The sequence below is a fragment of the Panthera leo genome, chromosome A1, assembly GCF_018350215.1.
Source record: "Panthera leo isolate Ple1 chromosome A1, P.leo_Ple1_pat1.1, whole genome shotgun sequence".
NCBI classification, from domain to species: Eukaryota; Metazoa; Chordata; class Mammalia; order Carnivora; family Felidae; genus Panthera; species Panthera leo.
In genome coordinates, this window is record NC_056679.1 from 97,601,351 (window position 1) to 97,624,142 (window position 22,792).

The following is a 22,792-nucleotide window of genomic DNA, read 5'->3' on the forward strand; positions in this document are numbered from 1 at the left end:
AAGGACCTGAATGTGAGACAGGAAACCATCAAAACCTTAGAGGAGAAAGCAGGAAAAGACCTCTCTGACCTCAGCCGTAGCAATCTCTTACTCGGCACATCCCCAAAGGCAAGGGAATTAAAAGCAAAAGTGAATTACTGGGACCTTATGAAGATAAAAAGCTTCTGCACAGCAAAGGAAACAACCAACAAAACTAAAAGGCAACCAACGGAATGGGAAAAGATATTTGCAAATGACACATCGGACAAAGGGCTAGTATCCAAAATCTATAAAGAGCTCATCAAACTCCACACCCGAAAAACAAATAACCCAGTGAAGAAATGGGCAGAAAACATGAATAGACACTTCTCTAAAGAAGACATCCGGATGGCCAACAGGCACATGAAAAGATGTTCAACGTCACTCCTTATCAGGGAAATACAAATCAAAACCACACTCAGATACCACCTCACGCCAGTCAGAGTGGCCAAAATGAAGAAATCAGGAGACTATAGATGCTGGAGAGGATGTGGAGAAACAGGAACCCTCTTGCACTGTTGGTGGGAATGCAAATTGGTGCAGCCGCTCTGGAAAGCAGTGTGGAGGTTCCTCAGAAAATTAAAAATAGACCTACCCTATGACCCAGCAATAGCACTGCTAGGAATTTATCCAAGGGATACAGGAGTACTGATGCATAGGGGCACCTGTACCCCAATGTTTATAGCGGCACTCTCAACAATAGCCAAATTATGGAAAGAGCCTAAATGTCCATCAACTGATGAATGGATAAAGAAATTGTGGTTTATATACACAATGGAATACTACGTGGCAATGAGAAAAAATGAAATATGGCCTTTTGTAGCAACATGGATGGAACTGGAGAGTGTGATGCTAAGTGAAATAAGCCATACAGAGAAAGACAGATACCATATGGTTTCACTCTTATGTGGATCCTGAGAAACATAACAGAAACCCATGGGGGAGGGGAAGGAAAAAAAAAAAAAAAAAAAAAAAGAGGTTAGAGTGGGAGAGAGCCAAAGCATAGGAGACTGTTAAAGACTGAGAACAAACTGAGGGTTGATGGGGGGTGGGAGGGAGGGCAGGGTGGGAGGGAGGGCAGGGTGGGTGATGGGTATTGAGGAGGGCACCTTTTGGGATGAGCACTGGGTGTTGTATGGAAACCAATTTGACAGTAAATTTCATATATTAAAAAATAAAAATAAAAAAATAAAAATAAAAATAAAAAAAAAAAAAAAAAAAAAAAAAAAAGCACAGAGCCTGCTTTGGATTCCCTGTCTCCCTCTCTCTCTGCCCCTTTCCCTCAAAAATAAACATTAAAACAAAAAATTTTAAAGCAGTAGCTTAAAACTTCAAATTATAAAGACTAAATGTCTTAATACTTTCAAGTTAAACATTTAAAAAAATTATATTAAACTCCTACACTCAGAATTAACTGTTACTTTTCATAAAGGAAAACAGAACAAAATGAAACTAAAATTTCTTGGTCATCAGTTTCACGTACGGAGCCAAACCAAACTCAGAAATGACTTTCCTTGCACATGAACCATACATACAGCTTGTGCCTGCTGCTTTTGTTTTCCAGGTTTTTTGTTTGTTGGTTGGTTTTGGTTTTTTGTGCCTGTTGCTTTTAAAAGTCCATTATTAAGCCTCAAGTAATATTATTTTCATTTTATATTTGTTTCTGATTATTTGTCTTACTCCTCTTGTGCATTATTTCTTAATTCTACCTTTTTCTATTTTTCTTTTCTTTTGAGTTTTGCACCATTATGTCAAATATCTAATTTCTTACCACTGTTTTCACTTAGTCTGTCATTTTCTCTGAGAATTCATGAACTGTGCAACAACACAGTGCTTTGGTAAGTTCTGAATATAAGGATAGAAAGATACTAAAATTGGTAAATAAAGATGTCAGGTACAAGATAAAGGGTTATTTATATCAACAAAATGTTCTTTATAATTCCTTTCATATATTAAAATATTAATAATATTAATATTGTAATGATCCAAATCTCTTTAAGGTTTTTAAAAGAAATTACTCTCTTATGCTTAAGGTTGAGTTTGTTGTGATCATAATCTATTCCAGCATTTTCTTTTCTATGAGTCTTTAATTTTAAACTTTTTTTTTTCTCTTTAAGTCTTTTTTCTAGTTTTTCTTAAAATATTCAGGGAATTCTTACTTTTACTCAAAAGCTATTATCTTCATTATTGCAGTTTTCTAGAAAACACCCAAAATGTTCATCTTATTTTGCTATAATGTTAAGAAGAGAAGAAATATTTCACAGATACTTTCATTAATAGGACATTCTTTCTTGTTAGTAAAATTATCAGAAATAGATTGATCTCTGATCTTTTGTCTTTAGTTATTATCCCTTATCCTTTCCCTCCCCTTAATTCTTGTGCTTTAAATGCCTAACTCACCTGGCACACGTTACCAAAGTTACCTTTTCATTTAGTCTTGTAACACAATATGATTTGTGTGTGGTTTTTTTTCCTGATTTTTATATGCTGTATGGTTTTAAATAGTTTCTATAATTTTTCTTTACATAATTTTGTACATAATGAAGATTAGCTTGTAACCAAGAAGACTTGGATAAAATTTATCATTAAACCAGGTCCATTTTATTTCAGTTAATAATGAGTCACTGATTTTATATTTTAGTTGCAGTTTTTTGGTTTATTTTGAGCAGCTTATGCCCTGCTTAAATCATGGAGTTTTGACCAAGAAAAATTTTCTTAAATAATATGATGAATAATTAAATAAATACTTTTTTTTGGTTTGGTTCTTAGATAAACATCATTAATAGATCATTCCATTATGGAAGTTATTTACTTTGAATTGTGTTTGGCAACACAATTTTAATCATGGTAGTAGTGCTCATTAAAAAAAATTTTTTTAATGTTTATTTGATTTTGAGAGAGAGCGAGACAGAGCACAGGCAGGGGAGGGGCAGAGAGAGAGGGAGACACAGAATCTGAAGCAGGCTGCAGGCTCCCAGCTGTTAGCACAGAGCCCGGCAGGTCTGGAATCTAGGAACTGTGAGATCATGACTTGAGCCGAAGTCTGATGCTTAACTGACTGAGCCACCCAGGCACCCCATTATGTGTTCATTTAAAGTATGTGTCACATCGTCTCTGTTCAGAAATTTCCTTATTATAGTGTAACCTATGTGAATGATGTGACAGTGATGACTGTGATATGTGATTTTTTAAGCCTGTCAATTCAAAGATGAAATTTAAGCATAGCATACATATAATTGTTAAAATTTCAAGTTGATAGAAATTCATGTGGTAAAAAAGTTGATTGCACTCTATAATGTTACTTTCTATGTAGAATTTTAGGTAAGGGTTTTAATTTTTTTTAATTCACTTATTTTAACTTGGTGTATTTAATAAGTTGTCTCATTTATCCATGTTAATGGTGAAAATTATTAATACCAACAGGCAGCTCACCTAATGGATTTTCTGAGAAATTCTACCTAATTGTAATAGAGTGCACCCAAGACAACCAATCATTGTTACACATGTGGAATTTACATTTAAAGTCCATTCCTGTCTCATTAGGTGAGTCTTTTTAATTTTTTTTGAACTTTAGGCTTAAATTAACAAATTATATGTGGTTAGATAGTTCACTGCATATTTTTTAAAGCTATTCTTATTGAGTGAAGGTAACTGTAGTTTATTCAATTAATTGAAAAAGCAAACTGATTCTCTCATTTTCTTATTGTAAAAAATCATATTAGTATGTTTTAAAATCTTTTATAAGGCTTTTGGATTATAAAATGTAGTAATTTTAATACTTACAGGGATTCCCCCTTTCCCCCTGGTTTTTGGTTCTTTTCTTATGTTTTATAGATGAAAAAGTAGATACAAAAATATCTGAAGCAGTTTGGCAACCAGAAGAACATTATTCGTCTTCTCCAGAGAAGATCCTGTCTCCTTTTTCACAGAAGTATCAGGCTTGCAGAGCAAATCTCCAGAGTACCAGCAAGTTAACTCTGTCTTCAGAAATGGTTTATAGCCAAGAATTGAATTTGCCAGAAGGAGTTGAGATAATAAGTGTTAAGCCATCAGCAGGTTTGTAAAGTTTGTAAAAAGAGACTACTCAAACTTTGTAATCTATGAATATTCAGTAAGGTATTTAAAAAGAGGCATAGCTACCTGTTCTTAAATGCACATGGAAGCAGAAATGGAAACACTCTCTTTACCTTAAACTGAAAACTTAGGTTCTCATTATGTTTTCAGATGTCTGACATTTGTCAGCGAGTTGTAGCATTAAGTAGTGATTTCCAAAACAAATTTTCATGATGTCTTTATGAAGAAAAACTGAGCGTTTCCAGGGCAGAGATGGTAACAAGTTTGTGCCTTATTTGCCAACTTTGATAATGTTGGTCGTGGCTGCCTGGAGCTGTGTGCTCTGAGGGATTTTGAGTGGGTCGTTCCTCGTAATATTTATCATCTTTAATCTAGAGCAGTGGTTCTCAAAATGTGATCTCCAGACCAGCAGCATCAGCATTATCTGGGAACTTGTTAGAAATAAAAATTCTTGGGCTACACCCTCCCAGGTGTACTGAATCACAAATGCTGGTGCACCTCACAGGCTGTTTCAACAAGGGTCCCAGGTGATTCTAATTCATACAATAGATGAAGAACCACGATTCTAGGGTATCAGGAAAACCAAGACAAAATCACCTTTTATTACGCACTTCTTTGAGTTTCATAGTCACAGTGTGCATTTGGTCTTTTCTACTTCTCTGTCATTTTTTGAACTGATGACTTTGAATGCTTTTCAATTTGCCATGCCATTATCAAATACTTTTCTCATTGGTGAAGTTAGGAGCTGGGGTATTAACATTGTTTTAATAACTTGTAATTTTGTTTCTTTGTATATTTTACTGAAAGAAGCATTAATGCAAAGAAAAAGTTTGAAAAAGAATGATGTTTGTATTGACACAATTTTAAGAACTGTTCCCTTAGCCAGAATAGTTGGATCTTCACTACTGAACTCCAATTAAAATAATATGGGAAATCTAAGAGAAATATTTCTAAAAACAGCCCTCTTATTTAACTTTGGCCCAACTTGAGTTTGGCAGAAGAGTAGGAGTTCTAGGGAAAAAGGAGAAATTCATTTTGTTTGGCAAAAAATAGCATAGAGAAAAAGCGTTTTTCCTAGTCTTAATTTTTTTTTTTAATATCAAAACTATTAAGGTCAGCTACTCTCTACTCAGCTCAGACATACCAATGGACAATGCTAATTGTGTCCTTTCACAACACTGCTATCCTCCATGAGGACTTAAAAAAAACTTTATTAAAATTATGTTGAAATGCTTTTAAAATATGATAGATATCTTATATAACATTTCTATGTTGTAATTAGTTCATGGGTTAGCAAACTATGGGCTACCTACCTGTTTTGTAAATAAGTTTGATTGAACATAGCTACTCGTATTTGTCTACTTTTGTGTATACCTGCTTTTGCTCTAGACTCCTAGAGTGGAATAGATGCATCAGAGACCCTGTGGCTAGGAACCTAAAATAGTCACTACCATCTTGAAGAAAAAGAAGTTTGCCAGTGGTTTAGGAAATTAAAAGAGTGTGTCATTACATTAAGGATGGCAAATGTTTTGTCCCATTTAAGAATCTTCTCAGCATCAGTAATGTCACATAGACATCAGTTACGGAGGGCTCACCTAGTACTTCAGTAAGCATGGGCTGCTTACAAAATTGTATTGAAAAAGATGAAAGAGAAGGAGCCAGGAAATGTTGACACAGTTTTAAAAATATATTGGTATCTTTAAAATGAGATGCATACTAATATATAAAATGAGCAGAGTTGAAAAGACTACTGGCTTGAGAAACCAGCATTAGATTTCAGGTTTTCTAACTCTGCGTCATTCTAGCTTGTGTTTGATTTAGTGTAAGATACATCATACATTTGGTCAAAGGTCCTTACCTATTAAATGTAGGAATTGAAGCAGACCACCTCAGAGTTCTCTTCCAGTTCTCAGTTTTGGTAATATTGCCCTTTATGTGTACCTTTTTGACGTCACTGAAAGCATTTTACTGATCTTGTTGACTCTTAAACTAAATATAGGCTGTCACGTTGTTAACAGGAGTTCGTACAAAGACTAAAACCTTTAGTACATGAAAACAGAAATACTTATCCAATTTGACATTTTGTTAATAGATCATTTTTGTTTTAGGACATCTGAGTTCTTCTTCCATATATCCTGTGTGCAGTGCTCCTTATTTATTGGCAACTTCATGCTCGGATGAGAAAGTAAGATTCTGGAGATGCAGAGTAACAGATGGAGAATCTGCCACATTGAAGAATGGAAAAATGGATCTTGTATACATTTGGGAAGAATGGCCGTTACTTATTGAGGATGGACTTCATAGCAATAGTAGTATAACCGTCCCTGGTAGGCCTGTAGAAGTTAGCTGTGCACATACAAATCGGTTAGCAGTAGCTTATAAGCAGCCTGCATCTAATAGTAGGTCTTCTCAGGACTTCTTGATGCATGTAAGCATTTTTGAATGTGAGTCTACAGGAGGTTCCTGTTGGGTCCTTGAACAGACAATTCATTTAGACGAATTAAATACAGTGTTAGATTCTGGCATTAGTATTGATAGCAACTTAGTGGCTTACAATAAGCAAGAGGTGTATTTCTCCAGTAAAGAGAGTATCACATCCAACACAAAGCATTTAGTTCACTTAGATTGGATGTCCAGAGAGGATGGTTCTCATATCCTCACTGTAGGAATTGGATCAAAACTTTTTATGTATGGACCCCTGGCTGGCAAGGTACAAGAACAGGCTGGTAAGGAAAGCCTCGCATTTCCTCTCTGGGAAAGCACTAAAGCTGTGCCTCTTTCTAAATTTGTGCTATTAAGAAGTATGGATTTGGTTTCTTCAGTAGAAGGCTCTCCACCTTTTCCTGTTTCTTTGTCATGGGTCCGGGATGGCATCCTGGTGGTAGGCATGGACTGTGAAATGCATGTATATTCCCAGTGGCAGCCATCTTCTAAACAAGAACCCGTTGTCACAGAGTCCTACAATGGGAGCACTCCATCTATAATAAGTTTAATAAAACAGAGTAACTCATCAAGTTCTGGATTACATCCTCCAAAGAAAACTCTGACTCGATCCATGACCAGTCTTGCACAGAAAATCTGTGGAAAGAGAACTGCCTTTGATCCTTCTGTAGACACAGAAGATTCAGGTCTTTTTGAAGCAGCTCATGTTCTTTCCCCAACTTTACCTCAGTACCATCCTTTGCAGCTTTTAGAACTCATGGACCTTGGCAAAGTTCGGAGAGCAAAGGCCATCTTGTCGCACCTTGTCAAGTGCATTGCTGGAGAGGTTGTGGCTCTGAATGAAGCCGAATCCAACCACGAGCGTCGCCTTAGATCTCTCACCATCAGTGCTAGTGGAAGCACTACCAGAGATCCCCAGGCTTTCAACAAAAGTGAAAATACAGATTATACAGAAATAGATTCTGTCCCTCCGCTTCCTTTATATGCCTTACTTGCAGCAGATGACGATAGCTGTTATGCGTCTTTAGAGAAATCTAGTAATCAAAGTACTTTAAACAACTCAAACCAGTTGTCAAAAGAAAGTTATGATGAGCTTTTTCAGATCCCGACTTTAATGACTGATAATCATGTGTTAGAGACAGATGAAGAAAACACAAAGCCCAGGGTTATCGACCTTTCACAATACAGTCCAACTTACTTTGGTCCTGAGCACGCTCAGGTTCTCTCTGGCCACTTACTTCATTCTAGTTTACCAGGACTCAGCCGGATGGAGCAGATGTCTCTGATGGCCTTAGCAGACACAATCGCAACTACCAGCACTGATATCGGAGAAAGCAGAGACAGAAGCCAAGGTAAAACTAAACTAGGTACAGGAGTGGCAGAACAGCTGGTCACCGTTCTACTTACTTATGCAGAAAATAATCTTAAGTAATTTTTATAAAAATTATGCCCAGGACGGTTTTTAAAATCATTATTACTATACCTTCATGATAGTTTTAACTTTAATAGATACTATTTTTCCGTAAATCATAGTACTTTGAGAGAGTATGCAGAGAGTCACTATGTCAGTCATTTTTGCCTGATGTCTGCTTAATAATGTTAAAGATCCAATCGAATCCTTTTGAGTTTGGCAAAAGTTAACCTTCTTGTTAAATAATCACTTTAAATACCTGAAAGTAAAAGGTGCTTTCTGCTTTTTCTCCTGTTGTAATCACTGTTAATTTTTTTTTTTTTAAGTTTAAAAGAGAGTTTGCATGCATGTAGAGAGGTTGAGGGGCAGAGAGAGAGAGAGAGAGAGGGAGAGAGTTCCAAGCATGCTCCATGCTATCATTGTGGAGCCTGACGCGGGGCTCAATCCCACAGACCTTGAGATCCTGACCTGGGCAGAAACCCATAAATTGGATACTTAACCGAGTGAGCCAGCCAGGTGCCCCTGTTAATGGGTTTTTAAAATATTGAGGTTCTTGGGGCGCCTGGGTGGCGCAGTCGGTTAAGCGTCCGACTTCAGCCAGGTCACGATCTCGCGGTCCGTGAGTTCGAGCCCCGCGTCAGGCTCTGGGCTGATGGCTCGGAGCCTGGAGCCTGTTTCCGATTCTGTGTCTCCCTTTCTCTCTGCCCCTCCCCCGTTCATGCTCTGTCTCTCTCTGTCCCAAAAATAAATAAAAAAAAAAAAAAAAAAAAAAAAAAAACATTGGAAAAAAAAAAATAAAATATTGAGGTTCTTTAAAATTAGCAGTAATGTATACTCCTGCTTAGCATAACAAAAATAAGTATAATAAAATTAGGTCTTTTCCTCACCCAGAGAGCATTTTTTTCTTCTTAATCTGAGTTACAAAAAAAAAAAAATTGGAAGGTAGAATTCCCATCAGATCTCAGTAAGATTTGAAATTAACAAGTCTGGCCTTGTGCATAGGTCAGTAGGATGCACCCCTTGAACTGTGTTTGAAAGGAAAATACGTAACTATTTTTTCCTATGTTAGCAGTTGATTATTGGGATGGGTCTATGGCTTGAATCAACATGGAATTGCAGTCTGAAGGTTAAACTATTTTAAAATTTAGTTACATTTTAATTTAAACAAGATCAGATCAGAGGAGGTTGGGAGGAGGTTGAGTTATGAAAAATATCGCTAACCCCGAGTCAATTCATTCCCTTTAATATTTTTCAAAATATTTAACTGTACTACTTTGGTCTGTGATGTTTGTTTGTGTAGACAAAGGAAATATTAGATAATAATTAGACCGGTAACTTTTGTTGGTTTCAGAATGTTTTGTTCCTGTATTTGGTGCTGTGACATATGCCACATGCCAGAATTATTAACATTTACTTGAAGTTTGGTCATGAAATTGTTTTCTTATAAATACAAAAAAGTAAATACTTTGTTATTGTTTTTGTTGTTCATAGGTGGAGAAACTCTCGATGAATGTGGGTTAAAATTTCTTTTAGCTGTTCGACTTCATACGTTCCTTACAACTTCCCTTCCAGCTTACCGAGCTCAGCTCCTTCACCAAGGTGATTTTGGTAGTAATCTATTAAAAGGAAAGAGAGTTAAAGTAGAGAGGCTTGAGAACATTTTGCCCAGATATGACAATGACAAATTTGACACATTTTAAGTGTCCTTAACTTACTTGTAAAAATATTTATTTCCATTTAATTTTCTTTGCTTAAAATACTGGAATTTTTTTGGTAGATGGAAAGACTTAATGAAGAAATGGGTATTGGGCAGTTAAATAACCTGTGTTACATTTTCAAATGCGTCATACATTTAAGACCAATTAATACTGTTTTATTCTCTTCAACTTGTTTAGATTTTCTTCTTTGCTCTATTTAACATTTATCAAAGTTCAGTTTTCTACCCAAAATTTGAGTAACATTTTTGTTCCAGAAATAATAGTTTTTAATTGTCTTACATAAAGAGTATAGAACATAGAAAGGGAAAATTCACTCACCCCAAAACTACTGTTAATATTAATGTGTATTTCAGATGTTAGTTCATTAACCTTTCAGATACTCTCATATACCTTAGGCCTTAAATTAACAGAAATATTTGACTTAAGTTTAAGGTAACTTAAAACAGGGTATTTCTTGGCTTATTGCCCAGGAAGTTCAGAGGTACAGCTGGGTTCCAGCATTACTGGAGCTACAGGGTTAAACAGTGTTATTGGGACAGAGGTTAGCCTCTTCTTATTGATGTCTGTCTGTCTCTTGCTTTCTCTTTTCCTTTCTTTCTGTCTTTCTGCTCCCTCCTTCCCTTCATTTTGTATTTAGCTTTGGAAAAGTACTAAAATTCTAAATCTAATCGTTTATTTGTGAAATATTACTGAACTTAGTTGAGAGATAATAGACATCTAAAAACAGTTCAGAATAGCAGTCCATTTACTGCATAGGTGTTTTTCTTTTTTTTAATTTCTATATTTCTTTCCAAGGAAAGAAAGTATAGTGGGCATTTCAGATTCCTTGGCATTTGCTATCAGATTAAAATTTTGAGTCCATATATGTTCAAAGCCACATCTTATAATTAAGCATGTACTTCACCCAGAAATACCAAAGAAAATGAACTCTCTGAAGAGACCAAATGGAAGCTGAACAGTAAGCCCCAAATGTAGGGACCAGTAGGTTAAGAGAATTGCTGATGTAAATGATACTGTGTGCATAAAAAAGTGTCTGACTAATGTGGTGATAAGGGGTAATAATAGTTATTATTCTAAATGCCTTAACTCTGATATTTCAAATGCTTTAAGATTCTACTCTAAATGCTTAAACTCTGGTATTTTAATCCTCACAACAATGTAATAAGGTAGTGCTGTGATTATTCACATTTTATAAATGAGGCAGTTGAGCAATCAGGAGTCGAAGTAATTTGTCCACAGTTACATAGTTAGGGATGGATCTGGGTTTATTGTATCATCTGATTCCAGAGTCTACCCTGTTAAGTTCTTTTCAGAGAGGTGTCCTATCTACTTGATGCTGTTTTAATTCCATGTTATTCAATCCACAAAACAAACATTGACCAAAGGAAAGTGAGAATCAGCTGTGAATAACAGTCATTCCAGCATAGAATAGTACGTTAAATGTTTCTCATTTTCTAAGGAAAGATCATGGGTAATAGCTAGAGAGCAAAAATAATCAGAAAAATAGCATTTTCCATAAAACATTTTTTCTTACCTTTTTTAAAAATAGGTGTTTTAATCATAGAAAATATGTGCTTATTATAAAAAATAGTGAAGTGATAGAGTTGTTAGGAGAAACAACGAAAGAAAAAACCTATTTCCTCCAACCCTAAAGTCTTAATTGTGCTTCTGTGAGTCCCATAAAGAGTTGAGACTTCCTTATGACAGATATGGCACACGCATTTCTGATAATCATTATATAAACATATTTATATTTCCCATGAACATTATTTTTGACATTTATTCAGGCCTGTCTACTAGTCATTTTGCCTGGGCGTTTCACTCGGTAGCAGAGGAGGAACTGCTGAGCATGCTGCCGGCCATGCAGAAAGATGATCCCACCTGGTCAGAACTGAGAGCCATGGGCGTGGGGTGGTGGGTCCGGAACACCCGCACCTTACGCAAGTGCATAGAAAAGGTAAGTTGTATTTTATTGTGGTAGAAAAATGAAGTAATTAATGTATTTTAGGTGTTGCTTTAAAGAACATTCCTTACTTTACTCCCTTTCTTGTTTCTGTTTTTTAAGTGAATCAGTAAAATGCTTTGAAATAGCCATGATATTTCAAAATATCTCATTAATACAGGATTTTAATGTTTATATTCTAATTCTTCCATTGTAGTTGATACATTTACTTAGTATGTGTCTGATTTTTACAAAATGATGTGTATACATCTTGGAAAAGTAAAATAGTACTGAGGAGCTTGTACTGAAGAGCATTGTCCATGTGTTCCCACCTCTCTGTGTCTTTGGAGGCCACCACCCTGAATTACTTTTGAAATTATAAAAAATGCATGCGTTCAAGTGTAAAATACGTGTATATGTGTGCGTATGTATACATAAACATCCATGCATTCGTGCACATATTTTCTTAATTCATTGGTCATTGAAATAATGTGTGTCGGTGTGGTATGTGAGAGAAGTTATTTTGTTTGTTTAAAAATTGTTTCCGTGAAATTTTGACCAACATTTTCTAATTATAGGTAGCTAAAGCAGCCTTTTATAGAAAGAATGATCCTTTAGATGCTGCCATTTTTTACCTTGCAATGAGAAAGAAAGCTGTGATTTGGGGCTTATATAGGTAGGTAAGAAAACTGCTTCAAAATGGAAAACTTTTCGTAAGGAACAAGTGTATGAAATAAAGTCAAGATTTGTTGTTCTTGTTAATTGTGATTCATGTACATTCTTAGTTACTTTTGTGTTTAGGGAGACATTCATAGGAAAGAAGCCCAAGTGTTTTCCAGAATAGAAAAATCTTGATGATATCACTTTAGGTTTTAGGTTTATCAGTCCAGGAAACCATTTTCTTACTTATTGTAAGAACTTCTCATGGTACTTCTTTGGAACAAAGAACTAAACCAAAGACTTGTCTCTGTAGTGGGGAAGAAGACGAATTGGTGGAATCTGGAACAGGCATCTACCCTCTGCCCTATTATAGATTCATGGACCAGGCTATCCCTCCAAACTACCCTCCTCCTGTGGGCCCTGACCCCACTCTTGAGCAAGGATCACTTGGAATTTTCTCTTTCACTTGTTCTCAGCAAGACTTGATAAACATGATTACTAAAAATAGTTCACCATTTATTTCACACTCTGTTCTATATGAATCTATATGAATACAACTTTGAGGGGAAAATCATGGGCACCAGTCAGTTTTCTCAGAGACTAGATCTTTTAGGATTGTTTTGAATCAGGATAAATTCCTTAGGTTTTGATCACCAGTAATCCTCCAGTGGGCAGGCAGATGTATAGTAATCCATACATGGGCAAGTGTTTCCTTTGAGTCTTAACTTGTAAATGGCTAACTTTATAAAATTGGTTCTGACTGTGGAAACATTGTGCTTCAAAATTTTCATACATTTTTTTTCTTTATAGATCCCAAAAAGACACCAAGATGACACAGTTTTTTGGACACAATTTTGAGGATGAGAGATGGCGTAAAGCAGCTTTAAAGAATGCCTTTTCTTTGTTAGGCAAACAAAGATTTGAACATTCTGCAGCATTTTTTCTTTTAGCTGGTTGCCTCAGAGATGCAATTGAGGTAATGATGAAACTTTTTTAATAAAAGCATTGTTGGGGTGCCTGGATGGCTCAGTTTGTTGAGTGTCTGACTTTGGCTTGGGTTGTGATTTCGCAGTTTGTGTGTTGGGACATGATTTCGGACGTCAGGCTCTGTGCTGGCAGCTCAGAGCCTGGAGCCTGCTTCAGATTCTGTGTCTCCCTCTCTCTCTGCCCCTCCCCTGCTTGCACTCTGTCTCTCTCTCTCTCTCCCAAAAGTAAATAAACATGAAAAGAAGCATTGTCAGCCTTTTAAGCTTTTTATGTAGGCTTAAATTTTTATTTTTTAATTTGATTTAAGAATAGCAGAAATTGCATAAGGTTAATAAATACATAGTAATATTTAATAGTGACTTTTAAAAATCCTATCATCTAGGGGTGCCTGGGTGGCTCAGTTGGTTAAGTGTCTGACTTCAGCTCAGGTCACGATCTCACAGTTCAAGCCCCACATCAGGCTCTGTGCTGACAGCTCAGAGCCTGGAGCCTGTTTCCAGTTCTGTGTCTCCCTTCTTTCTCTGCCCCTCCCCTGCTCACACTCTGTCTCCCTCTCTCTCAAGAATAAATATTTTTAAAAATTTCAGATACTAACAGTGCTTTTTTTTTTCATCTGTTATTAGTGAGTCAGTCGAGTTTATCTTAAAATGAAAGATGCTTCTGCTTATTGATAACCAGTATTTCTCTTTTTGAAGGTATGTCTTGAGAAACTGAATGACATTCAGTTGGCTCTTGTAATAGCAAGACTCTATGAGTCTGAATTTGATACATCTGCAACATATAAATCTATTTTACGTAAAAAAATTTTGGGAATTGATTCTCCTGTCAGTGAACTCAATTCATTGAACATAAGTATGCATTATGATCCTTTTCTTCGGAGTATGGCATATTGGATTTTGGAAGATTATAGTGGTGCTCTGGAAACATTAATAAAGCAACCAGTCAGAGAGGATGATGGTAAGCTGCATTTCTAAGATGTTAATAATACAGAGTTGTTTTAGTATTTGCTGGGTGCAGAACACACTGTTGGGTGCTAAGGGTAATACAAAGCAAGTTGAAAACATGGTCTAAGACTTTTAAGATTTAGTTGGGGACACAGAGTTATGTATATACAGTTTTTTTTGGTTTTTTTTTTTTTAGGAAAATCCTTTTTTCAGAAAAATCCTTTGAAAACCAAGAACTTTGGATTTTCTGTTTTTATAAAATCAGTGTATTCGACATAAATATTATCAACATTTGAATATAAATTTTGAGGAAAGTAGTGATAGAAAATCCATTTTTCTCAGGTGCAAGTTTGTGTGTTAATTAGTTTCAGAATTTTTATAATAAAAATACATTCTTTAAAGAAAGTTGACAAGTGATAGGATTAGTTTTTTATGAGATGAGTGAGGTAGAGAATTTTTTATAATTTACTTTTTTTAAGATCTCCTTTTGTTTTAGAAATCCCTTTTGCTTAAGCTTTTCTAGAGGTTAGTATAAAATGGAATCTTTGTATCAAATCATATAAAAATGATGGGATATGCTTTTCAAATATTTTTCCATAGGTAGAATTGAATTATTTGTAATAACTGGTATCCTTGGTGTCAGTCATATCACTTGAAGTACTAATTGGAAAAGATTTTAGTTGATAGGTTTTTACATAGCATCATTTAATGAGGAATATCACGAGTCTTACTGTGAGAGAATTGTGAGAAAGCCACGTTCAGTTGTTGAAATGTCCTGGCCATCTGAGCTAAAGATTTCCAAACTGACTTGTCTGTAATGAAAGGGGAAAAGAAAAGGCCTTTGCCGGTCACTTTTTTATACCTACTCATATTCATGTCAAAGTGTATTTTGATTTGGGATTAATAAATGATCACATACTTTTAGAGTCAAATTCTCTATTCTAGAAGAAAATTTTAAAAGGTAATAGTGGCTTGGACTGGAATAATAAGAGCGGAGGCTCAGAAAAATGGTGGGATTTGGAATATAATTTTCAGGTAAACTAGGTAGGATTGGATGTGAAGGGAGTAAGAGTCAAGGATAACTCCTGGATTTTTAGCTTGAGGTAAATGGTATGAGGAAAACCAGGAGCAGGTTTGGGGGAGTGTTGTTTTAGATAGAGAATCCCTCTCTGATAAGCTGACCTTTGAACAGAGACCTGAGTGAGTTATCTAGTAGCTATCTGGATAAAGAGTGGTTTAGGCTAAGAGCACACTAGATAAAGAGACCTTGAGGAAAGAGTATCTGCATGTAAATGGAAATGTAATGTAGGCCTTTGGATATAGCAGTCTAGATGTACAGGATGAAGTTGGGCTTGAAAAAGATGTGCAAGTTACCAATGTCTAGATGGTATTTGAAGCCTTGGCACTGTATGAGTTCACTCAGCGAGTGTAGACAGAAAAGAAGCCAAGCACTGAACTCTAGGATACTCTTAACATCCTCAAGTAGAGAAGATGAGGAAGATTTAGCACAGCAGACTGGGAAGGGATGTTGAGGGAAGGAGGAGAATACGAACTACGGGTGTGTAAGTGGATGTTCAAATAATCTTAAATTATTACCTGAAGAGGCGGAAATCAGTATAACCTCCGTTCTCCTTTTATGTTAAAACACTTTCATGACAAACGTGTTCTTGTCTGTTCAATGCCATGTGTGAGTGTGATCTCTTAGTAAAATTCTGTCAAAAGACCAGGTGGGTAAAGGTGCCATAGAGAAAAAGGACTGCAGTACAACTCTTGAATTTTTCTTAGCTGATAAACTTAATTTACTTTCAGATCAAGTCATGATGTCAGCCTGTAATCCTGCAGTTTTTAATTTCTACAATTATCTAAGAACGCATCCTCTGTTGCTGAGACGTCATTTTGGATCATCTGATGTATTGTCTACACACATGAGTTTAACGGGAAAAAGTGAACTGGCAGGAACAATCAATTTAAGTGAAAGAAGATTATTTTTTACTACTGCCAGTGCTCATTTAAAAGCTGGCTGTCCTATGTTAGCTTTGGAAGTATTATCAAAGATGCCAAAAGTAATCAAGAAAACAAAACCTTTTTGTAGAACATCGAGTTTTCTGGATACTAGTAAAGACTATTCTCCTTCTTCTCCAGTGAACTTGGATGCAAGGGAAGATAAGTCTTCTGCTGTTGATTGGTCACAGTCAGTGATGAATGGTTTTGGATCTTCTTCAGAGGGTTCCTCAGAGAAGCAGACAAACTCCACTCTTTCTTTCGACTGGAGCCAACCAAGCGTTGTATTTCAGGATGACTCTTTAGAATTAAAATGGGACAGTGATAACGATGAAGAAAATGATGATCTCCCTATTTCAATGAAAGAACTGAAACCTTTACAGAGAAAAACGGTGAAAAAAGTAGATGAAACAAGTTCTAATTATACAGACACTCTCAGCACACTAGATGAAAATGATATTTTGAGTCCATCAGAAGACATAATTGCAGTTCAGTTAAAATTTAGAGCATGTTTAAAGATTCTCACCGTAGAACTTCGTACTTTATCTACTGGCTATGAAATAGATGGTGGAAAATTGCGTTACCAACTCTACCACTGGCTTGAAAGAGAGGTAATAGCTCTTCAGAGGACCTGTGACTATTGTTCAGATGGAGAAGAATTACAGTCTGCCCTGGACGAAAATGGAGATGGATTTGGATTAAATGAAGATTCTGAAGATTTGCTTCAGCAAACAAAAGTGAAACAACTGAGAGAAAATTTTCAGGAAAAAAGACGGTGGCTTTTGAAATATCAGTCACTCTTGAGGATGTTTCTGAGTTACTGCATACTTCATGGATCCCACGGAGGGGGTCTTGCATCTGTGAGAATGGAGTTGATTTTGCTTTTACAAGAATCTCAGCAGGTATGTAAGTTACACAGTGGCCAGTTGAAATAGTACACACATGAGAAATGGTTTTTGATACTGCTCTTTTGGTTTTTAAGTACTAAAGTTGTTGATTTTCTTCATTATGGTTGCTTTAAGGAATACCGTTTTGTGTTAGGAGTTTGTAGCGTAGTGTGTGTATAATGGTTTCAGGATCATTCTCCGTCAAGCCCTGTGATCTGCTGCATTCATACTCTGCATTCTTACGTGAGTGCCTTGTGAGGTGATGAACTTCTCCTTAGGATAAGAGGGTATTGTCCCCTCATTTTCCTCTATAATTGGTGGAATGTTGACCTCCTCAGGTCCTAATTCTGTAATCTGTTATGCTTTTAATTTTGAATTATTTTGAAGTTTTTCCAAGAGATTTCTGAAATAGTAAAGTAGTGAATTACCACTTTAAATAGATGATTAACCTTTTTTTTCCCATTGTTTTTAAGGAAACATCAGAACCCATATTTCCTAGCCCTCTGTCAGAGCAAACCTCGGTACCCCTCCTCTTTGCTTGTACCGCCAGTGCCAAAACAGTAGTTGCCAATCCATTACTGCACCTTAGTAACCTCACACATGATATTCTGCATGCCATAATAAACTTTGATTCACCACCCCATCCTGACATCCAGAGCAATAAGGTAAGTATGCTTGGTTCATTCTTTTAACTTACCTGTATATTATGATAAAACCGAAAGCTAAGTGTTAAGAAACACTTATTAGAAGCAATTTTAAACATCAGACTGTACATAGGGATTGTCACGTTACTAAGTTTATATTTTTTGATCAAAGAGAACTTGGGGTTGTAGGCCAGGCTGACCTCACTTGTATTCTCATACCCAATAGGGTACTTCAATTTTGAATTTAGTTATTTAGTGTTATTTAGCCACTTTATTAAGATAAGAGTAATAGGTGTATATGCAGATAGATGAGTAATTCTTTTAGCATTACAATTAGGGGAGAAGCTGATTGATTTTTAGAAATAGGAACTAAGTATTATGGTATAAAATTAAAGTTTTCCTTTATTAATATTAAAACATTACATATTTTAAGGATATGTGATTCTTAAATTGACTCCAAACTTACTGAATCAGTGTGTGAGAGTGAGTCCCAAGATTTTTAATCCCAGGTGATTCTGATGCATAAGTAATCACATGGTTATCTAGTCAAGCACATCATCTTTTCATCATCACCACTGTACTTTATGTACAGTTAATATCACATTCCATGTTTCATCTTTACTCCCCAAGCATACTGAAATCCTTTAAAGTATGACCAAGTTTGGACTCCTTTTCTCTTAATAGTCTGTCGTCTGGTTCTCGCCCACCTCTCAGGCTGCGATATCATACCAGTTCAATATTCTGCTTGCCTGATGTTGGCCTTTCCTACAGCCTTACCCTCTTTGATAACCTTAACCCTTGTAATTTAATTTTGCCACTTTTCCTGTCCTCCTCTAGTATAAATGCCCACATAGTATATGATACAGTAAGGAATTTAATTTTGTTGAGATTTTGCTCATTTTAGCTAAACTGTATCACATATTTAATTTTAATAATGAGCATACACTTGGTATATCAGTTTGCTTTTGCTGCTTAAGAACCACCCTGAAACATTAGTAACTTCAAATGGCCATCATTTATTTTGCTCATGATTCACTGGGTTGGCTCCTCAGTTCTAATTTGGGCCACCTGGACTGACTGATGTCTGGATATTTTCATTTGTCTTCCGTCAGCTGGTACGTTGGCTGGATTCTGGATTAGGATGGCCTTATTTGCATTTTGGGTGGTTGGCACGCTATTTCCAGGGATGACAGGAGAATCTGGATCATACGGGTCTCATCCACTATCAACCAAGCCTAACGTATTGGTCTAGGTTCTCTAGAAAAACAGAACAGAACAAATAGGACTTGTGTATGTATATGTACAGAGCAGTTGCCTTACATAACTATGGGAGCTGAGAGGTCCTAAGATTGGCTGTCATCAAGGTGGAGACCCAGGACCTATTGTGTAGTTCAAGTCTGGGTCCAGAGACCTGACAACCAGAAAAGCCAGTAGTATAAGGTACAGTGTGAGAGCCAGTAGGCGTGAGACCCAAGAGGAGCAAGTGTTTAAAGGCAGGACAACACCAATGTTCCAGCTCAGTACAGCCAGGCAGAAGTTCCCTTATATTCAGCTTTATTCTTTTTAGGTCTTCACCTGATTGGGTGAGGCCCGCCCACATTAGGGAGGGCAGTCTGCTTTACTGAGTCTGCCACTTCTACCCGTGTTAATTTCATCCCACATCACCCTTACAGACATAACCCAGAATGTCTCCCCGAATGTCTGGGCACCCCATGGTCCAGTTAAGTTGATGCATAAAATTAACCATCCCACCTAGATTATTTTACATAGTGGTTGCAGGGTTTAAAGAGCAGCAATAGGAGAATTTGCAAGGCCTCTTGAGGACTAGGTTCAGAACTCATGTAATGCTTTGCCTTCTTGGTCAAAGCAAGTCACAAGGCCAGCCCAGGTTCAGTAAGTAGAGAAATAGACTCCACTTTTTGATTGGAGAAACTTAAAAATATTTTGATCATTTTTGCAATTTCCCATATGTGGTTTTTGTTGTCTTCTTTTAATATGATGATATCCTTGATTTTTGGTTTTAATCTGTGACTCTCCCATTTTTATCTGCATCCAAGACTGTCCTACTTCATAATTAGATCAAGAACCTGGTCTCTTTTAAATTTAAATCCAAGTTAGTTGATGTATAGTGTAATAATGGTTTCATGAGTCGAATTTAGTGACTGATCACTTACATACAATACTCAGTGCTCATCACAAATGCCCTCCTTAATGTCCATCACGCATCTAGTGCATCCCCACTCTCCTCCGTTCCAGCAACCCTCCATTTGAAGAACTTAGTCTTTTAATAGTCTAATCTAGTTTGCTTTCTGACCTGGGTTATGCTTGTCAGATCTACTTCTTTTACTGCTTGTCATGCCATGTTTAGAGCCTTTTCTTCCTCAGTGCAAATGTTTGCCCTTCAGTTGCTGTCTTTCATACCTTCTTCTTTCCCTAAATAATTTCCCTCTCTTTAGGTTCCTTGCTTTCTCTAGTAGCTAGAATATGTGGTAGCATATTCTTAGTGACCTATCCATAGGTAAACTGTTATTTACCAGACTGAGCTTTTACATATTTTGTTTGAAGAAGGTTGAGTCTTGAAGGGCTTTCTTTTTCTTTTTTTATTTATTTTATTTTTTTTATGTTTATTTTTCAGAGAGAGAGAGCGTGAGTAGGGGAGGGGCAGAGAGAGAAGGAGACACAGAATCTGAAGCAGGCTCCAGGCTCTGAGCTGTCAGCACACAGCACAACATGGGGCTTTGAACTCTTGAACTGAGAGATCATGACCTGAGCCAAAGTTGGATGCTTAACCAACTGAGTCACCCTGGTGCCCCAAAGGATTTTCTTTTAATACATGGCTGATGCACTACTGAATAGCTAATGTCTTTTCCCATTTGCTCTTAAAATAGAAATTAGGTAGCCTATGTGTGTTTTATGTTATCTGCCCACAGCCTTAGTGTTTTTAATTTGTCTGTAGTGAGACCTGTATAGGCATAAATGAATGTTAAGGAAAAAAAGGAAATAGTTCATAAGGACAGAATAGTTTTTTCCACTTTTTTATAATGCTTATTATAGTTGGTCTTGAAACAAGTTTGATTTTTTAAAAGTTATACTTAAAGTAATTTTGTGGTTTTTTTCCAGGTATATGTAATGCATACTTTAGCAGCCTCACTTTCTGCTTGTATTTATCAGTGCCTTTGTGGTAGTCATAACTGCAGGTAAATATCTTTGTGAAATTGAGGAATGCTTATAGTAACTGGTGACATTTCAGAATTTATATGCTCTAGATTTAGAAAAACTGTTTATGACAGTGTTTTAAATAGCACAGAAAGCATTTGAACTGAAGAGTACTTTTTTTCCCAGCTTTGAAATTTTGGTATATGCCTTTCTGGTAAATGAATACCAAGTAGACCCTTGTCAGTATAACTCATTTAACTAACTTAGGAGTCATGGTGTGCACTGAGATAAGTTCTCCTTTCTTAAGATCATTCTAGTTAAAGACATACATGTGAGCTGATAAGTGATATATATAGCATGACATTGTACTTGAGGCATGAGTATAATGGTATAGTTACATTGTCATTATATGCAATTATATATAACTACATACTGTTATGTGTAATGTATATCATACAATTATAGTATATATGATGTAAGATAGTAAAAGGCTCAGGGAGCCCAAAGGAGGGAGTAAGTGACTTGGAATTGAGAAAAATTTCACAGAAGAATGATGTTGGGGCACCTGGGTGGCTTAGTTGGTTAAGCAACCAACTCTTGATTTCGGCTCAGGTCTCATGATTCATGGGATCGAGCCCCGTGTCAGGCTCTGTGCTGACACCATGGAGCCTGCTTGGGATTCTCTCTCTCTGTCTCTCTGCCCCTCCCCCACTCACACACTCTCTCTCAAATAAACTTCAAAAAAGAGTGATGTTGGCACAAAAACAGACACTCAGATCAGTGGAACACAATAGAGAACCCAGAAGTGGACCCACAAATGTATGGCCATCTAATCTTTGACAAAGCAGGAAAGAATATCCAATGGAATAAAGACAGTCTCTTTAGCAAGTGGTGCTGGGAAAACTGGACAACGACATGCAGAAGAATGAACCTGGACCACTTTCTTACACCATACACAAAAACAAACTCAAAATGGGTGAAAGACCTAAATGTTAGACAGGAAGCCATCAAAATCCTCGAGGAGAAAGCAGGCAAAAGCCTCTTTGACCTTGGCCGCAGCAACTTCTTACTCAACACGTCTCCGGTGGCAAGGGAAACAAAAGCAAACATGAACTCTTGGGACCTCATCCAAATAAAAAACTTCTGTACAGTGAAGGAAACAATCAGAAAAACTAAAAGGCAATGATGGAATAGGAGAGGATATTTGCAAACAACATATCAGATAAAGGATTAGTATCCAAAATCTGTAAAGAACTTGTCAAACTCAAAACCCAAAAAACAAATAACCCAGTGAAGAAATGGGCAAAAGACATGAATAGACACTTGTCCAAAGAAGACTTCCAGGTGGCCAACTGACACATGAAAAAATGCTCCACATCACTCATCATCAGGGAAATACAGATCAAAACCACAATGAGATACCACCTGACACCTGTCAGAATGGCTAACATTAACAACTCAGGCAACAACAGATGTTGACAAGGATGCCGAGAGAGAGGATCTCTTCTGCACTGCTGGTGGGAATTTAAACTGGTGCAGCCAGTCTGGAAAACAGTATGGAAGTTTCTCAGAAAATTAAAACTAGAACTACCCTATGACCCAGCAATTGCACTACTAGGTATGTATCCAAGGCAACAGGTATGCTGTTTCGAAAGGACACATGCACCCCAATGTTTATAGCAGCACTATCCACAATAGCCAAAGTAGGGAAAGAGCCCACATATCCATCGATGGATGAATGGATAAAGAAGATGTGGTATATATATATATATATACAATAGAGTATTACTCAGCGATCAAAAAGAATGAAATCTTGCCATTTGCAACTGTGTAAATGGCACTAGAGGGTATTATGTCAAGCGATATTAGAGAAAGACAAGTATTATAAGACTTCACTCAAATGAGGAC

At 36.6% G+C, this 22,792-nt stretch overlaps 1 protein-coding gene across 7 annotated transcripts in view; it reads left to right on the forward strand.

The window, feature by feature from the left end:
- DMXL1 (Dmx like 1) overlaps positions 1–22,792 on the forward strand; it is a 141,065-nt gene that overhangs the window by 58,609 nt on the left and 59,664 nt on the right. For all 7 annotated transcript variants that reach the window (XM_042933590.1, XM_042933598.1, XM_042933615.1 and 4 more), the window contains exons 16-26: positions 3,442–3,561; positions 3,853–4,074; positions 6,201–7,886; positions 9,437–9,544; positions 11,451–11,620; positions 12,184–12,281; positions 13,076–13,241; positions 13,948–14,209; positions 16,006–17,099; positions 17,558–17,749; positions 20,849–20,925. In XM_042933590.1, coding sequence (XP_042789524.1) covers positions 3,442–3,561; positions 3,853–4,074; positions 6,201–7,886; positions 9,437–9,544; positions 11,451–11,620; positions 12,184–12,281; positions 13,076–13,241; positions 13,948–14,209; positions 16,006–17,099; positions 17,558–17,749; positions 20,849–20,925 — 4,195 coding nt within the window. The remainder of the gene's footprint in view (positions 1–3,441; positions 3,562–3,852; positions 4,075–6,200; positions 7,887–9,436; positions 9,545–11,450; positions 11,621–12,183; positions 12,282–13,075; positions 13,242–13,947; positions 14,210–16,005; positions 17,100–17,557; positions 17,750–20,848; positions 20,926–22,792) is intronic.